The sequence below is a fragment of the Phascolarctos cinereus genome, unplaced genomic scaffold (genome assembly GCF_003287225.1).
Source record: "Phascolarctos cinereus isolate Bilbo 61053 unplaced genomic scaffold, phaCin_HiC Scaffold_2;HRSCAF=192, whole genome shotgun sequence".
NCBI classification, from domain to species: Eukaryota; Metazoa; Chordata; class Mammalia; order Diprotodontia; family Phascolarctidae; genus Phascolarctos; species Phascolarctos cinereus.
The window spans coordinates 356,249,397-356,269,349 of record NW_027555625.1 but is presented as its reverse complement, the minus strand read 5'-3'; the positions used below and the strand labels follow the sequence as shown (position 1 = coordinate 356,269,349).

Below are 19,953 nucleotides of genomic sequence, written 5' to 3'. Positions count from 1 at the left end.
ATGATAGACTAGGGTCACACACACACACACACACACACAGTGTGAGAGTGTGTGTTTTTTGTGTGTGTGTGTGTGTGTGTGTGTGTGTATAACAGTCATTGTGTAGAGATGCTACCTATGTGAAAAGCTAAAATTACCAACAAGGTAGAGAAAGAAGAAAGAGAAGAAATAAGACCCTAGGACACACTGATGCTAACAGGACAGGAGATAAGCATCAAAGAATACAAGGGAAGAGAGGATAATTAAGAATGTTAAAATTTCATAAAATTCATAAGATTATGAAGTTTGAGGAAAAAACCATTTAAGAGATTGGGCAACCTTGGAGATAGCAATTTCAGGACAACTCTGGAAAGCACATTACAGTTACAAAATAAAGTGCTAGGGGAAGTAAGGGCAGCAGCATTTAAGCTGTGATTTAGAAAAGCAAAGGAGTGAATTCCAGGCACAGGAAACAATCTAAGTAAAGGCACAAAGATTTGAGAAACCAGTGCATGTTCAAGAGACAGAAAACTGTCTAATTTGGCTAGAGCGTAGAGTATATGGAAGAGAACTACTTGATACGTTGATGGAAAGGTAAGAGAGCACCAGAATGTGGAAGGCCTTAAAAAGAGAGGGAGTTATTCAAAATTGTTGAACAGAAGAGACATGGCCAGATCTATGTAAAAGAAAGACCATTGTGGAAGCCGAATGAAGGCCAGGTTGACAGGATAGAGTATTAAGACACTGGTCTCAGAATGTAAGTTCTGCCTCTGCCACTAATTCTCTACAGAAGCTTAGCAAAGGCACCACCTCTGTGGGCTTTGAAGGAATGGGTTGGAATTAGATGACCTCGTTAAGGGCTCTTCTCATTGTAAGATGCTATGACAAACAGTTAATATGACCACTGACTATGTGACTTTTTAAACTACATTGTACAGAGAGACATTATGAACTTCCCTGTTTTATTAACCACTATGTTTCAAGAAAGGTACATATCTAAGTCAGACTCAGTACTTCTGAGTTTTTATACAATAGCTCAGAAAGGTTTGGCAAAGACAAGTACTATGTTTAGCCAATAATAAATGGAGACTGGAGCTCAAATGGAGCTCTCCAAGGTACAAGAGTCTCAGAACGTCTACAAAGACTAGTATACTCCAGTTCTAGTCAGCCTTCCCCAGGGAAAAAAATTGCTTTAACTTGGACATAAGATCTCCCTCAAGATCCCTGCCCCATACCAAAGCAAATTTCCTACAACCTTTGATGGAAAATCTTTTCCTGGCAACAGTTTTCCTTTATGCACTGTGGGAAACTATTTTCCTGCCTAACACTGAACTTCTTTTTCAGAACTTTTTGTTTTAAATTTTAAGAAAGAAGAGCTCGGGCAGTAGAGTCTTGTGGAGATTCTCCTATTTGATGGTACCCAATAGAAATAAAATCTATAGTTCAATTCCTATAAACTGTTTTGAGTCACAGACAAAACTTTTGAAGATCTCTATTCTGATTGTTTTATTTTTTATTCTGACACTTGAAACCTAACAAATGACAGGCTTTAACAATATTACTTGAAAATAGGAATTTGAGGGACTAATTCTTATTGTAGAAAGTCTGAAGGATTGTTTCTTATAATTTAAAATCTAGCATTTACTGCTTCTGCTACTGATGGCATCTGACTCTTGTTAGATTAACAAGCAACATTAATACTAACACCTTACAATTCATGATCATTCAACAAAATAACCATTCATCTAATTCCAAGTTACTAATCTGTTATCTTTAAGTAATAAATCAAGACATACCTTTCAGTTGTAAATGTAAAACCAATGAATGGCAAATGTAATCCAGAGAAGCCAGTATGAGAGCCAGGAGGTACTATTTCCTGGGGGGTAAAAAACAAAAACAAAAACAACCACACATAACTACACATAAAAAAAAATTGTTCAAATGAAACAAGAAAAAAAAACCACATAACACAATGTACTGGGGGTGGGAGGAGACCCTGTATTTTTGGTTCCTACTTTGCATATCTTAAGAAATGCATAACTTTATATAATAATTGTGAGATGTTTAGATGAGGAGGAAAAAGACTTTCTAGGATATAAGAAAAGGGCAATTCAATCATTGGATTTCTCCACTTGGCTCACAGGATTTCAGGTGGAAAGTATCTTAGAGTTTATCTCATCCAATTCCTTCATTTTACAGATAAGGAAACTAAGGCAACTAAGTGGCACAGTGGATAGAGCACTGAGCCTACAGTTAGGAAGAACTGAGTTCAAATCCAGATTCAGACACTTACTAGCTATGTGATTCTGGGCAAGTAATTTAATCTCTAGTTGCCTCACTTTCCTCATCTGTAAAGTGGAGATAAAAATAGCACCTACTCCCAAGGTTGTTGTGAAAATCAAATGAGATATGTGTAAGGCACCTTGAAAACCTTAAAGTGCTATATAAGTGTTAGCTATTATTGTTATTCTTAAGGCATATAGGGGGAAGTCACTAGCCCACAATCACAAGGGTAATAAATACCATCACTCTTTGATTAATATTAGGCCATATGAAATCATGTAACAATCTGATACACTTAAAATTTATATGACTGCTTATTTTTGTAAAAAATATATGTTGTGAGACATCTGCAACTCAATTCTAAACACATGCTGTGTTTTGTATAAGCAGCTCTGAAAACTTAACTGGGGGGGGGCTCCCCCATTCCTAGTTAAATAAGTGTCACTTAGAGAGTGAGCCACTAAGGAAATGTCAACTACTCAAGAGGCATTTACTTCTTATGTAAGTACTTAATATAATGTACTAAGTGTTAAAATGTGTGAGTGTTAAAGATAAGGTGGAAGATAAAAGCCTATGTTCTCATAAAACATTAAACTGAACAATTAAGTTGAATTCATAATCATAAGTATAAGCCAGCTTAAGAGATAAAAGGAATGTTTTTAGCCTAAAATTAGATAAACTGCAAGTCTGGTTAGAAAATCTGGGATTTGGTCTACTTTAATTCTATTATTTAAAGGGTAATATAGTAGATTCTTTAAGCTTTGGTAAAGAGAAGGATAACAAAGAAATCAAATCTCACAATGTAAAATACTTTTTATAGTCTCAGAAAAACAGCATCAGCATTAGTCCTATTTTTGTTCTTTCTTTTCCATATGCCATGATATGGACATTTCCATTAGTACTGAACTCATTACTTAAAATTAACTAAAATATCATACAATTAAAATTAGGAGAGAATAAATTTATATAAATGAAGGAAATGAGAGTGGAACTGAGACTGAGACTGGGACTGAAACTGGGCATTCTCACTAGATGGGGCAGATTTTTAGATAAATAACTAATCTTTTCACTGAACCAAAAAGAGAGTACTCGGTCACATTCTTCTAAAGAGTTATCTATCACTCCCTGAAGGTAGTGGAAAGAGGTACTGAATTTGGAGTCAGAGAAACTCTGTTCGAATCTTGGTGTTATTTGCTACCTATTCAATTTTCGGTGAGTTAAGTAACCTGTAGCTGAGCTTCCTCATCTGTAAACAAAGAGGTTGGACCAGATAACCTCTAAAGCTCCTTCTAGTTATAAAGATGCTATGATGTCAGGCAAAGACTTTTTCCGAAAGGCCATAAGAACAAAAACCAAATAGCCCATTAATTACTTCAAGAAGCAGAATTACTTTTTAGAAGAATTACTTTTGGGAAGGCATGTTGATTTAACTGAACTTCAATTATTTTACTTCTAAACTACATCATTTGTTTTGGGCTGAGAATAGGGGTAATATGGGAATAGAATAATTTGCTCTATTATAGAAAAAAATGCCATTGTAGAGGCTGTAAAGTCCGATGAATCAAATTAAACTTAATCATACAAAACAGAATTTCTATCAGACCACAGTAAACAAATTACAGAACCAAAAACCAAATACATGTCTCTGAAATTCAATGACAAAAATTAGTCTATAGATTATTGTTTTATGTTTCTTGGCTTTTCCTTATATATACAAAACATTCTATACATTGCAAATACAGTAAATGTGGAAATCTAGGAAGGTGCATTAGACTGTCCTGTTTGTTGACTACAGGCGACCGAATTAGACCAGAAACCAGAACTAGGTGCTATAATGGCTGACTTAATCTATATGGTACTTAATCCTAATAATCCTAATAAAAAATAATAAATCCTAATAAAAAAAACTGCAACATAAGTAGGTCGCTTGAATCCTTGCCATCATTAACAGATCACTTGAGATTTACCTCAGCATCTTTATCTACAAAACAGGGAAAGCGTTACCTGCCTCAAGGACTTTAACCTAATTGTTATGAACCTTCAATTCAAAGAGGCAATCTCAGAACTCAGAAAGTCAAAGTCCCAAATTAACCTGAATTCAGTCTGAAATTTAGTGTTCCTCACATCCTTTTGTGTCCATTCTCTTAACCACCCTTGTTTTCAATTCCTATACCTGTCTTCTTTAAAATCTGCGTCTGCTGATGAGTTCTCTGAGCATTCCTGTGTCAAGTACACTCTTTTTCCCCCTCATCAGAATTGTTTCTTTTTCTTTTTCCTGTTTTGGACTTCAAAACCAGGTTTCTGCCACTGTCTCATCCTACAACATCCCTCAATGTCTGGGGGGCTCCTTGCCCTGTAACACCCCTCTGGCCCCTTCTCCCATTGGTGAATTCCTCCAGTGGCCTCCATTTTGTGGAGGAGCACAGGCTGGTCTTTATTCCCTTACTTGCCTTACTCCTAGTCTCTGAACTTTAAAACTATGCCTGACTACTTTTATCTCCTACCCTTCCAACTTAGCTTCCCAGCTTTTCAGCTCCCTCTGGTGGAGGGCAAGGACTTTCTTTTTGGTTCTATCTGTATTCCTGGGACTTAGCTAGTGCTAAGTTAAGCACTTAATAAATGCTTAGTTTCTTCCCTTCCTTCCTCCTGGGTTGACTTTTACCTATAGAATTTTTAGCACATGCATGCTTCCTAACTCAAGTTTCTCTCCATTCTCTGAAATCTGTTCTTCCCAAATCTAGGACATATGACAGACTTATCCCCTCTTATAAACTCTAACACAGAGTGTTCACTGTCCTTCTCTATTACTCCCAAGATCATTATCATTTCCACCTCAACAATCAATTATTCCTTACATCTCCATTTTAAATAACATTAGCGTTTGGTTTTAGCTCAGAGGCAGAGTTCTACCAGAAGGATGGACAAATAATATCCCTTATCAAGCTTCTGTGCCAGGTATTTGATATTTCCCAAGCCCATTTATTTCCTCACTTTATTTCCAGAGAGCCTGCAGTATGCTCCAAAGACAGTATTACCTCTATCTCTATTTCCACTGATCTTTACTCTTCTGCCCACCATACTTCCCCACCCTGGTTCCTGGATTTCTTCAGATGAGTATTTTTTCAATCTTTAACACTAGTAAGCTCATCTCCTATCTATCCTATCCTATTCCTTTGAAATAAGGTATACCCCACCAAAGTCATAATGAACTCATAAGCAGGTTCTGACAAGTCTCAGTGACACATATGATGGCAAATATGCCTTCTTGCATTAGCATCTAGCTCCCCCTGACTGTTAGCCACATATTGTGCAGTTTTTGTATAAATATTTGAGCTACTTATTTTTACTGCTGGCTTGTTTCTTGGAAACCTGTGAATTTCTGGTCATCTCTATAGCTACGGGCTCTACATTGCAGCTGTTCTCTACGGCATATAGTATGGCTGAAATGTAGGCAACTTTCTACCTCCCCCAAACATATTTTTACCAGCCCTTGTTAGCACACAACATGCGTGGCCATTCCTATATTATAATTTATGGTTCAAAACTTCCCAGTCATTCCCAGTACCCAACTTCTTAACCAACTGTTTACTTCCCAAAACTGCCTTTCTTTTTTTTGAAGCCCTTATGACCCCTCCTCATGACCAGTAAGCATAAAAAGACAAGTTTAAGTGATCTCTTCACTGCTAATGACTTTTCTTAATACCCATCCTCCTTAACTGCTCTACCATTTCTAACATGTCTTCCTCCTAGATGATTTTCCTCTCTTGCCTTCTATGACATTTTTCTCTTTTGCTTTTCCTGATGACCACTCTTTTCTCAGTCTCTTTGTTGAATTATCATCTATATGCTTTCTCATCAAAACTCACATTAAACCAAAGGCCATTATTTCTATGGAGTATACTAGTTCTTTCCCAAGTTCATAACCTCTGAATCACCCTTAATTTTCCCTTCCTTTAATTCCCCACATCCCATCAATTGTCAACCTTGTCAATTCTACCTCTCCATTTCTCACATCAGTACCCTTCTTTACCATTATGTAGCCTCTACTGTTTAAGACCTCAATATCTTTCACCTGTAGTTGACTCTATGTTGATCTCTGTTTCCAGTCTCTCCTTTCTTTGACCCATTTTCTATAAGGTTCCAAAATATTTTACTAAGGCATAGGTCTGACCATGTTAATCCCTTGCTCAAAGACCTTGAACAACTCCCATTTTCTCTAGGATAAATAAACTTTTAGGCAAAGCATTTAAGGACCTCCACATTATCATTCCTAGCCACTTTCCTGTCCTTATTCCACAGGACTAACCTTCACAAACTCTACATGTCAGCCAAAGGAGGGTATTCGCTCTTCTCTAAACTTCACACTCCATTTCCTGTCTCTATGAATTCTCTTATGCTGTCCTCAAATCCGGAATGCACTTTCTTCTCATGTCTACTACTAGAATTCTTGTTTTCCATCAAGGTTAAACTCAGGAGCTAACACTTTAGTTTAACACTTTTCCTGATTCCCCTGTACTGAAGCTTTCTTCCTCCCCAATTTCCCTTTTACCATCCTTATTTGTATACATCTTATATCCCTCACCAACACCCAAGTAAAACATGAGCTCCCTGAAGGCAAGGGCTTTGATGCTATCTCTGCATCCCCAGAAGCCAGTACAGTACTTTGCACATAGTAGTCTCCTCATAAATATTTGTCAAATTGAGTTGACACTATTCTTAAAGGGCCATGTCATGTTTGTGTAGTCATTGTGTTATCTATTCTTAATGATATCTTCTGTAACTTTAAAAAAAATCTGTTTGTCTATAACGGAACTTCCGACTAAAATTTAAACAGGACCTTCAGATTTATTAAATGTTTTCCTCAAAACTGATCTGTGAAGTAATCATCCACAATCTAATGATGAGGAAAGTAACAGTTCTCAGGTGATGGAGCAGGAATATGTATAAATACATAAACTTACTTTGAAAAGGAAAAAAGCATACAAATACAAGACATTATTTTGCATAGATAATCAAATACAAAAGTATTTCAGGCTGGCTACCATACAAAATACAATTGAGATTCTTAAGACCATGATATCAGAGAAAGTACAAAGGGCAAGTTGCTCAAAATTTCACAAGTGACAAAATTTATCTTTGGAAACCAATTGCTAAAAAATAAACTGGAAATAAAATAGCATGTATTTCTCATGTGAAGCTATAATAATAAGCAATAAAGCAGTGTTTTGATGCTTACCGGATTTCTTAACACATCATCATCTACATCAAAATTTGACGTATCTGAAGGACTGCTAACATCTGGAATATAAGGCGCTTCTAGATTTCGTATGTCTTCCCAATTTATTCCTTCAAAAAATGCATGCCTTTTGAAATCTTCTATTCCATTCTGTCCTAGTCGGCGCTCTCTACTACAGATGAGTCTTTGAATGAGGTCTTTTGCCTCTTCAGATACATCTGTGACATGAGAAGGAAACTGAAATCGCTCCTACAAAAAAGATCAAGTTCAACATTTATTCAGATATATGTAGATATATATATTGAAAGGAATGCCAAATTTTATGAAAAACTAAGTAGTAGACAACAGTAATCAAAATGGCAATTGTAGTTGAAAAGAGGCCAACAGTCATTTTGGAATGGTAACTAAACACCATCCCAGACTAATAAAATTATAAAACCAGAAAGACGAAGAAGAGAATTTTCAGACTTATTTGTTATCTAATTGGAAAAATGTAACTTGCTGTATTGTGGGTCAGGTAGAAAAGCATCACTTAAAATCAATATATAGCCTTCTCTTTTTCATCTACTGAGACCCCTTCTTAGGTGTCTAAATTTTCTGTAAAATACCATGTTGTGGGAAGTTAGGTCATTTTAGGAAGAGGATAGTGATAGTCTATAACACATACTTCTTTTGGTTTTTATTTGTGGGAGATGGAGCAATATTGTTGTCATGAAATGATGTTGGTATTTGAAAAGTATGGGCTTTTCGAAGATAATGAGAAGGAAAATAAAGGAGAAATCAAAAGGCAAGATGGGAGGAAAAGAAGAGGTGAAAGAAAAGGCTGAAAAGGGGAAAAAGAATGAGAACTTTACTATTTAACTTACTAACTTCTACTAAACTTTACTATTTACTATTTAACTTGACTATTTGTGAGAATCTAAAAGACTTAAATCTTAGCATTTGAGTCTGACAGAAAGGCCAAGTCTACTAGGGAAGTCAGTACTTTTGTACAGTTGCTTAAGTTTAACCTGGCATGTGTTATTTCAATATTTATTGAGTCTATGAGACCCAAAAAGGACACTCAGAGACTACCTAATTACCTGGAGGTAGAAGGAGTTAAGTAACCAGGAAAAATATACAGAAACAGCTCCTCGTTGTACTAAGCTTAAATACTCCAAAAATGAAAACGTTAATCTAATGATTTAAAAGTCAAATATTCAGACAATTTACTTTTCATTAACAAAAAAAGTAAAGAATGTGTATTATCTATTTGTTCAATATTTACTGAACCTTAGAGGACACAGAAAACTTTCTATATATTTACTTTGGATTACTTAAGTTTAGCACTCTGCATCCTGAAACATATAAGAACCCAAATCTTCTTTGTACCATTTCCATTTCCTCATGCCCACTGTGCCTTTTGTACAAAGTAGGTAAAGATCAATTACACAACTTACTAATGGTTTAAAAAGGGAAAGAAATTCTAGAGGACAAAGAAATCCTCTCTGACCCTGGCTTCTCTTTCCCTCTTCCTAAAGTAGGCTCAGCTTTAGAAGAGGGGCTGGACATATTTTTCAATAAAGGGTAAGGAAGCTATTTTGGAAAGTTGTGCCCTTTTGTGGGGGTGAGGGGTAGAGAAGAGGGAGAGATGCAAAGTGAAAGGGAGAGATGAAGGGACCCAGAGTTAAACCTTACCAAGAGTTTATGAGTACTCATAACTTTATATCTTAAAAATCATTGCTGTATTCAAACATATCATGTAACAGCTGATTTAAATGACAGCCACAGCCAAACACTACTCACAAAAGGGTGACTTGACTAAACTGAATCACTGATCTATAACTTAAAGTTTCAGCAATTCGTAATAATTTTCTATCAGATACTTCTTGCCATAGAGAATAGTTACCTATGCTTCCCTCACTTGCTACAAAAATGGAAAGAATACACATGATAAAAGACTCAGGTTTTGCTCTCTAGACTCAAAACCTTAAAAATGCAACATTCCAAAAGTAATTTCGGATAGCATTTCAGATCAAAATACATATCCCAGAGCCAGTATTTTTAATCATATGTAGATTTTCAATTCTAAATCCTAGGCATTTTTAAAAGTAGTTTGACAAGGTTTTTTTTGTCATACCACAAGATAATCTCTAGGTTCATTAAATTTCATTGGTGGGAATGCTTTGGTTTTTTGGGGTTTTTTTTTTTTTGGCTATTGAAATATTGTGGCAGCTAGGTGGCGCAATGAATAGAGCTCTGGCCTTGGAGTCAGGAGGACCTGAATTCAAATCCAGACTCAGACACTTAACACTTACTAGCTGTGTGACCATGGGCAAGTCACTTAACCCCAATCGCGGGCGGAAGGAAGGAAGGAAGGAAGGAAGGAAGGAAGGAAGGAAGGAAGGAAGGAAGGAATTGATTAAGCATATAATATTTGAAGGTCAATTATCTTTCATTCATATAATTTACAAGTCCAGCTTTTCATAAATTGTACTAAAATTATGAAAGCTGTTTTTCCAATTTTGTTTGTTTATTTGTTTGTTTAAGGCAATTGGGGTTAAGTGACTTGCCCAGGGTCACACAGCTACAGTCAAGTGTTTGGTCTGAGGCCGGATTTGAACTCAGGTCCTCCTGACTTCAGGGCTGGTGCTCTATCCACTGCACCACCTAGCTGCCCCTCCAATTATATTTATTGTAAAATTTTTAGATCAAGTATTTCTAATAGTGTTAATAGAGAATACAGTCAAATTTTTAACACATCAATTCAGTCACTCAAGAGATAAAAGTATAAACTTTTCATTTTACAAATCAATAGTTCAACTGAGAGGTTAGATGAAATTTGTTATAAGAAATCTGATCAGAAATTAAAATTCCAAACATTGACCATTACCACTATTTACCATTTTTTAAAAAATCAAACACAATCATAAAATGTATTTTTCTTACAACTTTAGAGCTGAAAATACCCATATTATATATCCAAATTTCTCAAAAACAATGTCTATAAGTGTCTTATATACACTAAATAAGTTTATTTCAAGAAAAACTTAAGAATACATAACTTTAAAATGTGATAATTATATACTTAAGAAATCTTGTCTTAATAGCCTATTTTTTTGAAATGAGCTATACTCTACAGAAAACAGTAATCCTTTGATAAAGTTAGGACACTTTAGGAACTGCCACTGTTTGTGGCCACTAGGGTACCATTTTATAAACTGTGGCATGATCTCATTTTACATATGCGTGCTCCTAAAAAAACTGTGTGAAGTGAAGAGTTGTATTTATTTATTCATCTTTTCCCACTGTCTTTCCTTATAATTTTAGAGATGCCTTCTCACAGAAAACAAAAAAATACTGATATTACACTTAAAAAAACAAACACAATGACTTCAAAGGTCCTTTGTCAAAGCTTCTAAATGTATTTTGTAGTTCCACTTAACTCCTCCTTACAACAAATAAGATAGATAATTGATCCTCATGATATTTGCATACTCATTAAATATTAAATTAAAAATTTTTTAAATTAAATACTTAAGTATATAATAATTAATTCCATTTCAATAGGTAATCTGATTCTATAGAAGCTGAATGTTTAAAAACCTATATTAGCTATGACACTGCTTAAAGCATTTTAAATTTTAAATGGTAGTGAGATTTTTTTTTGGATGGAGGTCAGATAATGCAAATCTTAATGAGTTGAACTCTAACAATAAATGGTTTACTATCCTTTAAGTGTAAAAAATGAAAATTACCTCAATATGTTTGCTGACAAACAAAAGGGTTCTTAAGTACCTCTTACCTGAATGACCCAATAAGGCCTCTCTGAAGATGTTTTTGCATCATTCCTCAGAGTCTAAATGCTTTAGCAGAACTTGAAATGAGCAACGAAAGACATTAAATGAATTGGGTCACTGCACTGCTTTAATTTTGTATATCTGATGATGTATTAAACGAACGTGTATACAGTAATACTGACCAATAAAATATAGCAAATGGAATGCCAGGAGTCTGAAGCAATTACCATGTTATTCTTAAATTCCCTAACTTGGATCCAAAAGAGATTGGCCCTAATAACTGACATATAATATAGCATACAGATCAAGTCAGGAGAAGAAAGCTCTTCATCCCAATTAACATATATACTTAGCAACTCATACCACTAAAACTCTAAAAGTAGCACTGATGTAGGTGAAATTATATTATTTTACACATACAAAGGAACAAATACTACTTATTTAGAAATGTTATTTCTTACTTCATGATTCATGATCTTTCCATAGGTTTCCACTAATGATTCTGCATAAAAAGGCGTTTCACCATATAGCATTTCATACATGCAAACACCTAGAGACCACCAATCACATTCTGGGCCATATTTTCCCATTCCATCCTCCATTGCTTGTAGAATCTCAGGTGAAATGTAGTCAGGTGTACCCACTGCCACAGAAGATTGGACCTTGGGGAAAGAAAACAAAAGATTTTAAATTAAACCTTAGAAATCCATCAATTTCTCAATATTTCTAGTCATTTAAGTTTCTCTGAGGTTCACTTTTCTCATCTATAAAACTGGAATAATACATGCACAACATTCCTTACAGTTATTTTGAGAAATAACACCTTATAAGTTGAAAAGTTCTACAGAAACATAAGCTTTATTATTAATTCTTCCAATAAAATTTTGCTACTTTTAAAAAATAATTATAAAGAAAAAAGGAATAATCATAGAAGAAATGTTAAGCCCAGTATGAATAAGCAAAGTTCAATTCAAGAGATAAATTTTAAACAGCCAGATTATGTATATCTATCTATAATATTTTTAAAACCTTACAATATAAAATTAAATACTGATTCCATGTTAGGACAGCTGTCTTCAAACATCTGAAAGTATTATAATTGTTCTGCTTGATTCCAGAGCAGAAAACTAGGAACAATGGTTAGGAGTTACATTTCATATCAATATGTACTCCCTTGTCCCACTCCCACGAAAGGCTTCCTAATAATCAACACGGTCCAAAAATGTGATGTGGTTTTCTCAGGACACTATGAGTCCCCACAACTTAAGCTTTTCAGTGGAGATAATGATGACTTAGGTCAATGGTAGGAGGAGTCCCTAGAGGAGTAAGTGCTGTATGAGATAATCCCTGAATGCCCTTTCCACTCTGTATTTTTGCTTCTCAGAAGTGTCTTAAGTTAAGGAAGAAATACGTCTATATCATGACATTAGAAGATATGACCATACTGATCTTCCACACTACACTAGTTTCTGTATTGCAAAATTTAATTTAAGGTAAGTCTTGGGTTTTGCTTGCTGAAGTAACAGACTATTTCAACATAAGAGGACTCATTCAAAGCAATCAGTCCCCAAGACATACACTTCAAGTACATTATTATTTGAAGGTTGTGAATACACTGAAAAATCTCTAGTTGCATTAGAGTACTCTTTTCACCAACAATCTTTCTACCCTTTAGTAGAAAACTTTCATTGCTATATCCAAACAATTTCATCACTTGGCTAACCTACTGAAATGTATAGCAAGACATTTAATGTTAACATGCAATTCTACAAACTTTATCTCTAAGTTTTACTATCTTGAAAAGATTTATTACAAAGTAAATTGGTAAAAGAACATTCTTCTTTAGTTCATTATTTCCCAAAAACATAGGTGATGACCAATGGTCCCTTAATTATAAGTTTTAATTAGATGGCCATGAGAAAAAAAATTATGCAATGCAGAGTTCAGTTTTATTTAATTACATATCCCTAATGTTAATACTGACACATTTTATGATATTCAGTTATCATCTGTAAGTGATTTATGTAGATGATTACAATTTGTATCACCTCTAATGTATTTCTGAGATCTGTGCTTGAGGTGTGGGGGAGACTAAATCGGAGCAAGAAACTGCTCTAAGTATCTCTGAAAAGCTCAAAATCCACATCTCAGGGCAATTCAGGTAGCTAATACTCCCACCTTTTTTTTGGCAGGGGACACCTGTGGCCTAGGTGTTTAGAGGCTACACGCTATCACATCCAGTTCTAGGGCTTCAGAGGGAAACACAGAAAGGAAGCAACCATTGCTCCACTTGTTCTTCCCTTAGTAGCTTTCTGTCTCAAAACTGACACCAAGATTGCCTGGATTTGATCTTAGGCAGATGATGGTGGTGCTGGTGCCCCCCTCTTAATGCCAGGCAGCCCTGGGACCAACGTCTGTGTTATTTGAAAGAGCATGAAATCTGGAATCAGCCAAAGCCACTTAAGCCAAATACCACTTAACTAGATGTGTGAATGTGGCAAGTTATTTAACTTCTGTGGCCCTCAATTGTATGGAAGTGTCAGAATGGGGACAGCAAATTATACAATGAGCTTTTATTAAGTGCTCACTATGCGTCAGGATAACATACATACCATAGTACTATTTTAAAAATTAAATTAAAATGTTATAAAATATTTTGAAATTATAAAATAAATATGGTACTATAGAGGCAGCGGTAGGGCATATTGTAAAGAGCCCTGGGTTTGCAGTCAGAAGACTTGGGTTCAAATCTCAGCTTTACTAATCAGTAACTGTGTGAATTTGAATAAGTAATTCTCTCTCTCTCTTGGTTTGCCCTAGATGATCCACCTGGTCCTTAATGCTAGGATCTATGACCTATAATCTGGAGCTATTTCTACCTATCAGCTCAGGATTTTTGTAAAGCATTAGCTGCAGGCAAACCGAGAGAATCAGGAAGTCCAGTCCCTTTAGGTGCCCTTGGTTATAGGTCTATTATGGGATAAGAGGGACTAATCATTCACACCTCTATAACCAAAAAGTATTATACAAAATGTGTGTATAAAACATCAGACGGTACGATACAACAGAAAACAAGTGCCAGACATGGAGTCAGGAAAGTCTTAAATTCAAATTTTACCCTTGAAAGTTACAAGTGACGTGCCTAGGATAAACTTTACCTTCTTCAACATATCAATGAGAACAGTGGTAATTGTAACACTTATTTTACAGAACTGTTGTGCGGATCCAGTAAGTGTGTAAAAGTGCTTGGTAAACACTGAAAAGTCGCATGAATGTCTTTTATTATTTTAACTTTAAAGTAGTCTGAATTAAATTTAATCAGACTGATTTCCTATCTGAGATACAACGGGTGAATAGGAACCTTGACTGGGAAAGCAAAGAAGTCAAAAGCAATTTTGGAACTTAAGTCAGTCAGTCAATAAACTTCTGTTCAGTTCTTACTGTATCAGGCACCGCATTCTGTGCTAGGTCCCTGAGGGAGGCCAGGCCTGGGGAGGGCTTTGGACAACCATAGGACAAGAAAGGACAAGAGCATTGAGCTCAGGGGGCACTCAGATCTGGCACTATGCTATATTAGATAGGGTGCTAGACTTAAGAGTTAGGAAGACCCGAGTTCAAACACGCCTCCAGTACTTACTAGGTGTGTGAGTCTGGGCAAGTCCCTTCACCTCCATGGGCCTCAGTGTCTTCATATATAAAATGAAGGGGGTGGACTAGTTGCTAAGTGATTTGTCCAGGCCAATGTGTCAGGGGCAGGACTTGAATCCAGGCCTTCCTAACTCTGGCCAGCTCTCTATCCACTATGCCACACTGCCTCTAATAATAACAAGAACAATTATTAAAACAATAAGATATAGTAAAACTCTGTGTGCAATATGCCAAAGTGCTTCTAGTTTTATGTAAACTGAGCTTTCCTACTTTTTTCATGATGCATAAATTTTAAAAGGGTAACCTGGCAAGAATGAGTTGGTTGAAGGATTAAGTTCTGTTTAACAGTAATGACCTAAATTTTTAGTAGGGACTCAAGATGACATCAAATAAAGTGAAAATATTGTAGAGAAATCACTAACAATATCTACTGACAATTTAGTTAAACATTAAAAAATTTCCACATGACAATATGATTTTTAGGCAAAAGCAGAACACTATTCATTAATAACAGAATTTGAACCTACATCTTCCTGACACTAGGCCTGGTACTCTATCTGCTGCACCACCTAGTAATGAATTCTGCCTATAGTCACTAGGTTCCAGCGACATACCTTGGCCCTCACAGTCAATAGCTGTCAGAGGCAGGGCTTGAACCCAGATCATCCTGGCTCTGAGGTCAGTTCTCTATTCATTATACCACATTTTCTTTTAAATTATTACTACTTCTTCAATACTTCAAAGATTTGTAATCTCTATCAGTGCGTTTGCTCCTCCTACCAACACAAACTACAATCTTTCCATTTTAGTATATAGTCTTCATGAGTCACTATAACTAAAGAGCTCCTTATCCTTACACCAATATGGTCATGGAACAATAAACTTTAGTTAAATGGTCCACAGGTGACAGAATACAGTTTTTTAAAAATTAAGCTACTTCTTAAGTAAGAAACTCTAAGTAAGCATGTCTAAGTAAGTTACTGAAAAATAATATTTAATATAGTTTCGTGGTATCAAGATTTTTTTTATTTAAGGAAATTCTATGAATATTATGAGATGTCTAACAGTGTTCCCAGTAAGCATTACCTTTTCAATTACTAGAGTTTTAAAAAACATTCTGGTCAGCTGCTAGTGCTAAGTAAAATGTTTATTTCTGATCATACTGATAACATTTCCTCAAAAAATAATCATTTACATTACAAAATTTAAGACCAAGGAAAAACCCCAAAGTGGAAAAATCCCCAAACTACATACAGTGCCATCGTCATTCATCTTCAAACATGATCCGAAGTCTGCCAAACGAATGTGACCATTCATATCCAAAAGAACATTGTCAGGTTTAATATCTCTGTCAGTTCACAAAAAAAAAGTTGAATGAATTAAATCCAATATAAGCAACATTAGGTCAAAGCCCTAATTTAGCATTAGATTTGTTGAGAAAATGTTAATGTGATTTAGTGAATAGTTACAATACAATAGTTATTATTATTCAAAGAAAAATGTTTCAGAACAATGATAAAGTCAGCCTGGTGTTTTGTTTTAACCAGTCAACAAAGAGAGAACACAAAAGAATTATGCAATATTCCATATTTTATATATTATTGTAATACTTCCAGCCTTACAAAATAACAATAGCTAGCATTTCTATGTTACAAAAAAATAGGATATCTATTTCACAAAAATTAATTCATTTTATCCTCACAACAATCCTGGGAGATTGATGCTGTTATTATCCTTGTTTTACAGATGAGGAAACTTAGGCAGAGGTTAAGTGACTTGCCAGGGTCACTCAGTGAGTAAATCTCAGAGGCTAGATTTATAATATCTGAGGACAGGGTCTTCCAGACAATAGGCCTGGTACTCTGGTACCAGCAATGAACATTAGGTTCCAGTACTTGCCCAGCTAGGCTCATACAGTCAGTATATATCAAAGGCAGAACTTGATCTAAGTCATCCTGGCTCTGAGATCAGCTTTCTATTTACTACACCACACTGACCCTCTTACTCTTTCAAAGAAAGGAGAAAATCTGTATTTATTAATATTTATTTAAACAAAGTAACTCCACACACAAATAGGATTTTCCTTAACAATACTCCTGTTTACACTATTCTGCAAAACACATTCCAATGATTTTTCTTTTAAAAAAAAAAAAGGTCAAAACAACTGTAGAAAGTAAATTTTATTTTCTAGGTGATTTCTTCCCAAAGGTTTTCTTCACCTTTTAAAAAATAATTAGTATAACATACCATCTCACATTTTAAAGATATACAGAAAACTTCTATCCAATGAGGCACATGACAACTTAACTAGGTGTTACATACCCCTGGAAAGAACATGTGCTGAGTCTAGTGGTATCTTCTGTTATGAAAAATTACCAAGGGATATTAAGATGAAATCACGCTACTAAGTCCACTACATATTTGTTATCTGATCTCACTGGGCCCTCATGGCAAACATTCTACGACTCACCTAATCACTTCATTATACTACTCTCTGCAGTAACTGTTCCAAACCTCACCTTTCCTCAAGTCTCACATACATTCTCTCACCCCAATTTCTTCAGATGTGAATTTCAGGATGTTTGCCTAGAGTTTACCCTCCTCATTTCACATCACTCAAGACATTTTCCCCTACTGTTTCCATTTCACTTTCAGATGAAGAGGTGGTCCTCCTTTACATTAACCCGTGATCCCATCCTCTCATATTTTTTTCCACTTAACTGTATTCAATATTTTTCCTACACTCTTGTATCTTCAATCTCTTCCTAACTAGAAGCTTCTCTTCTACCTACAAACATGTCCGCATCTCTCCTATCCTTAAAAAGCCCTCACATAACCCACACAGTCTTAACTCTCCCCACTAGCTATCATCCTGTATCTCTTCTGCCCTTCTCAGCTAAACTCCTTGAGAGTTTATATCCTACACTTAGTTCCTCCACTTCTTCTCTTACTCTAAACCTCTTGAATTTAGCTTGCAAACTCATTATTCAACTGAAATTGTTCTCTCCAAAGTTATTAATGATTTCTTAACTGTAAAATCTAATGACTTTTCCCGAATTCTCATCTCCCAATTCAGAGCATTTTCATTTGCTCTCCCCAACACCTACAATGCTCTTCTCACCTCTGGTTTCCTTTAAGACTCAGCCCAAATCCCACCTTTTGCAGGAGGCTTCTCCTGGTTCGCCCCTCCCTCCCTCAAGCTGCTAGTGCCAGTTAGCAAGATAACCTTCCATCTATTTTATATACACCTTGTATGTAACTAGTTCCTTATACATTGTTTTCCCCCTTATTAGAATATGAGTTCCTTGAGGGTATGGCCTGTTTTTGCCCTTTTTTGTCTCCCCAGCACTTAGCACAGTACCTGGCACAAAATAAGTGTTTTATAAATGCCCATTGTTTTTTAGACTGACATCTTGTACACTGTGCCCCTGCTCAGGCTACTTCTCACACCTGGAATATATATTCCCTCCCTCACCACCTCTCAACTTCCTTCAAGGTTCAGCTCAGACAGTGTTCCTGATTTCCCTAGTTGATTTCCCTTGTATTTACTTGTTTACATGCTATATCCCCCAGTGTTTCTTGAGGCCAGAGGCTTTTTCTTTTTTATCTTCACTTTATTTACTAAACCAAGCACAGCGCACACAGTAAACACTTAATAAATGCTTGTTGACTTAAATTATTGAATAAATATTGCTTTCTGTATCTCTACCACAGTAGTTTCTTTTTCCCTAAAGGAAATTAAGAAATGGTTTAGGATGATTACACAAAAGCCATCTGTGTGGGATCCTCAGTGTCCTGTTGTTGTTCAACATGTAGATAAAACCACTCTGAAATAAAATGAGCCAATCTGGGCTATAGGACTTAACAAAATGTTACTCATATTCAGTCATATGGTTCATTTACTTCTGTTCCTAGCAATATAATTTCTGAACTAAGATATTCATTTGTACTAAAATCTCAGTCTGCTGGCCTTTATAAACTTAAACACTTTTATGTTAAGATGTCAAGGTATTAAGCTGAGGAATGTGATGTTTTCAGAGATAATTTACCTCCAAATTCTTTAGGTTGAATATTAATGTTTGCTGGTGGATCCTAGGGCCAAACAGCATAAGATACAACCACTACAAATATGATAAATAATAAAAAGAATAAGAGAAACCTTTCTAATCATGATGGAAAAATGATAATTAATGGAATACTACTGGAGACAGCCAAACTTCTTTCTCTAGAGCAGGACTTTTTAAACTTTTTCCACTCATGATCCCCATATGGGGTTGCAACCCACAGTTAAAGAAGCACTGCAGAGCTTGTTTCTTATGCTTGTTTGTTTGCGTCGTGGTCCTACTGGGTGATGTCAAAGGTATTATGGCTTGATCCCACAGGGTATATGATCAACCAGAGGGTGGGAAAACAAGCTGCATCCCCGCCTCCTCATGATGCCCAATAGCGGAACTAGTCTCAAACACTACAACACCTCTTATCTCCCAACACTTCCCCACCTCTTCCTTCCCCTTGCTGCGCTTGCTTCCAAACTCCCCCCTTCTAAGTACAGCGATGGTCTCTCAGGGCAGAGACAATCTAAACTCTCAGAGCACTCACACTGCAGCAGCCACTGAGAAAATACACACCATCCTCACCCAGCTCCTCATCCCCTCACCAGCTTAGAATGCTAGCTCCTCACTCTGAGATAGTGACAATAAGAACACTTGCTTCTCCCTTTTACATTTTCAGTGGGACAGAGTGATTTATACATGATGAACAGGAATGGATGGGTTGTAGTCTATGAAACAGATTTTCTAACATTTTCTTTCTCACCAAACCCCAAAGATCTCTATTACAGTCAAGGGTACTACCATCCCTCCAAGTCACCCTGGGTTAAAAGTCTGGTGTTATCTTCAACTACTTACTCTCTCCTACCTCAAATATCCAATGAGTTACCAAATCCCATTACTTCTACCTCTACATCTCTCCTAAATATTCCCTTCTGTCTACTCACATAATCACCACCTGGTTTAGGCCTTCATCGCT

At 35.9% G+C, this 19,953-nt stretch overlaps 1 protein-coding gene across 1 annotated transcript in view; it reads right to left on the bottom strand.

Moving 5' to 3' along the window:
• CDC42BPB (CDC42 binding protein kinase beta) overlaps positions 1 to 19,953 on the bottom strand; it is a 145,064-nt gene that overhangs the window by 72,797 nt on the left and 52,314 nt on the right. The window contains exons 6-9 of the mRNA XM_020971138.2: positions 16,180 to 16,273; positions 11,739 to 11,939; positions 7,499 to 7,747; positions 1,776 to 1,855 (exon numbers count right to left, since the gene is read on the bottom strand). Coding sequence (XP_020826797.1) covers positions 1,776 to 1,855; positions 7,499 to 7,747; positions 11,739 to 11,939; positions 16,180 to 16,273 — 624 coding nt within the window. The remainder of the gene's footprint in view (positions 1 to 1,775; positions 1,856 to 7,498; positions 7,748 to 11,738; positions 11,940 to 16,179; positions 16,274 to 19,953) is intronic.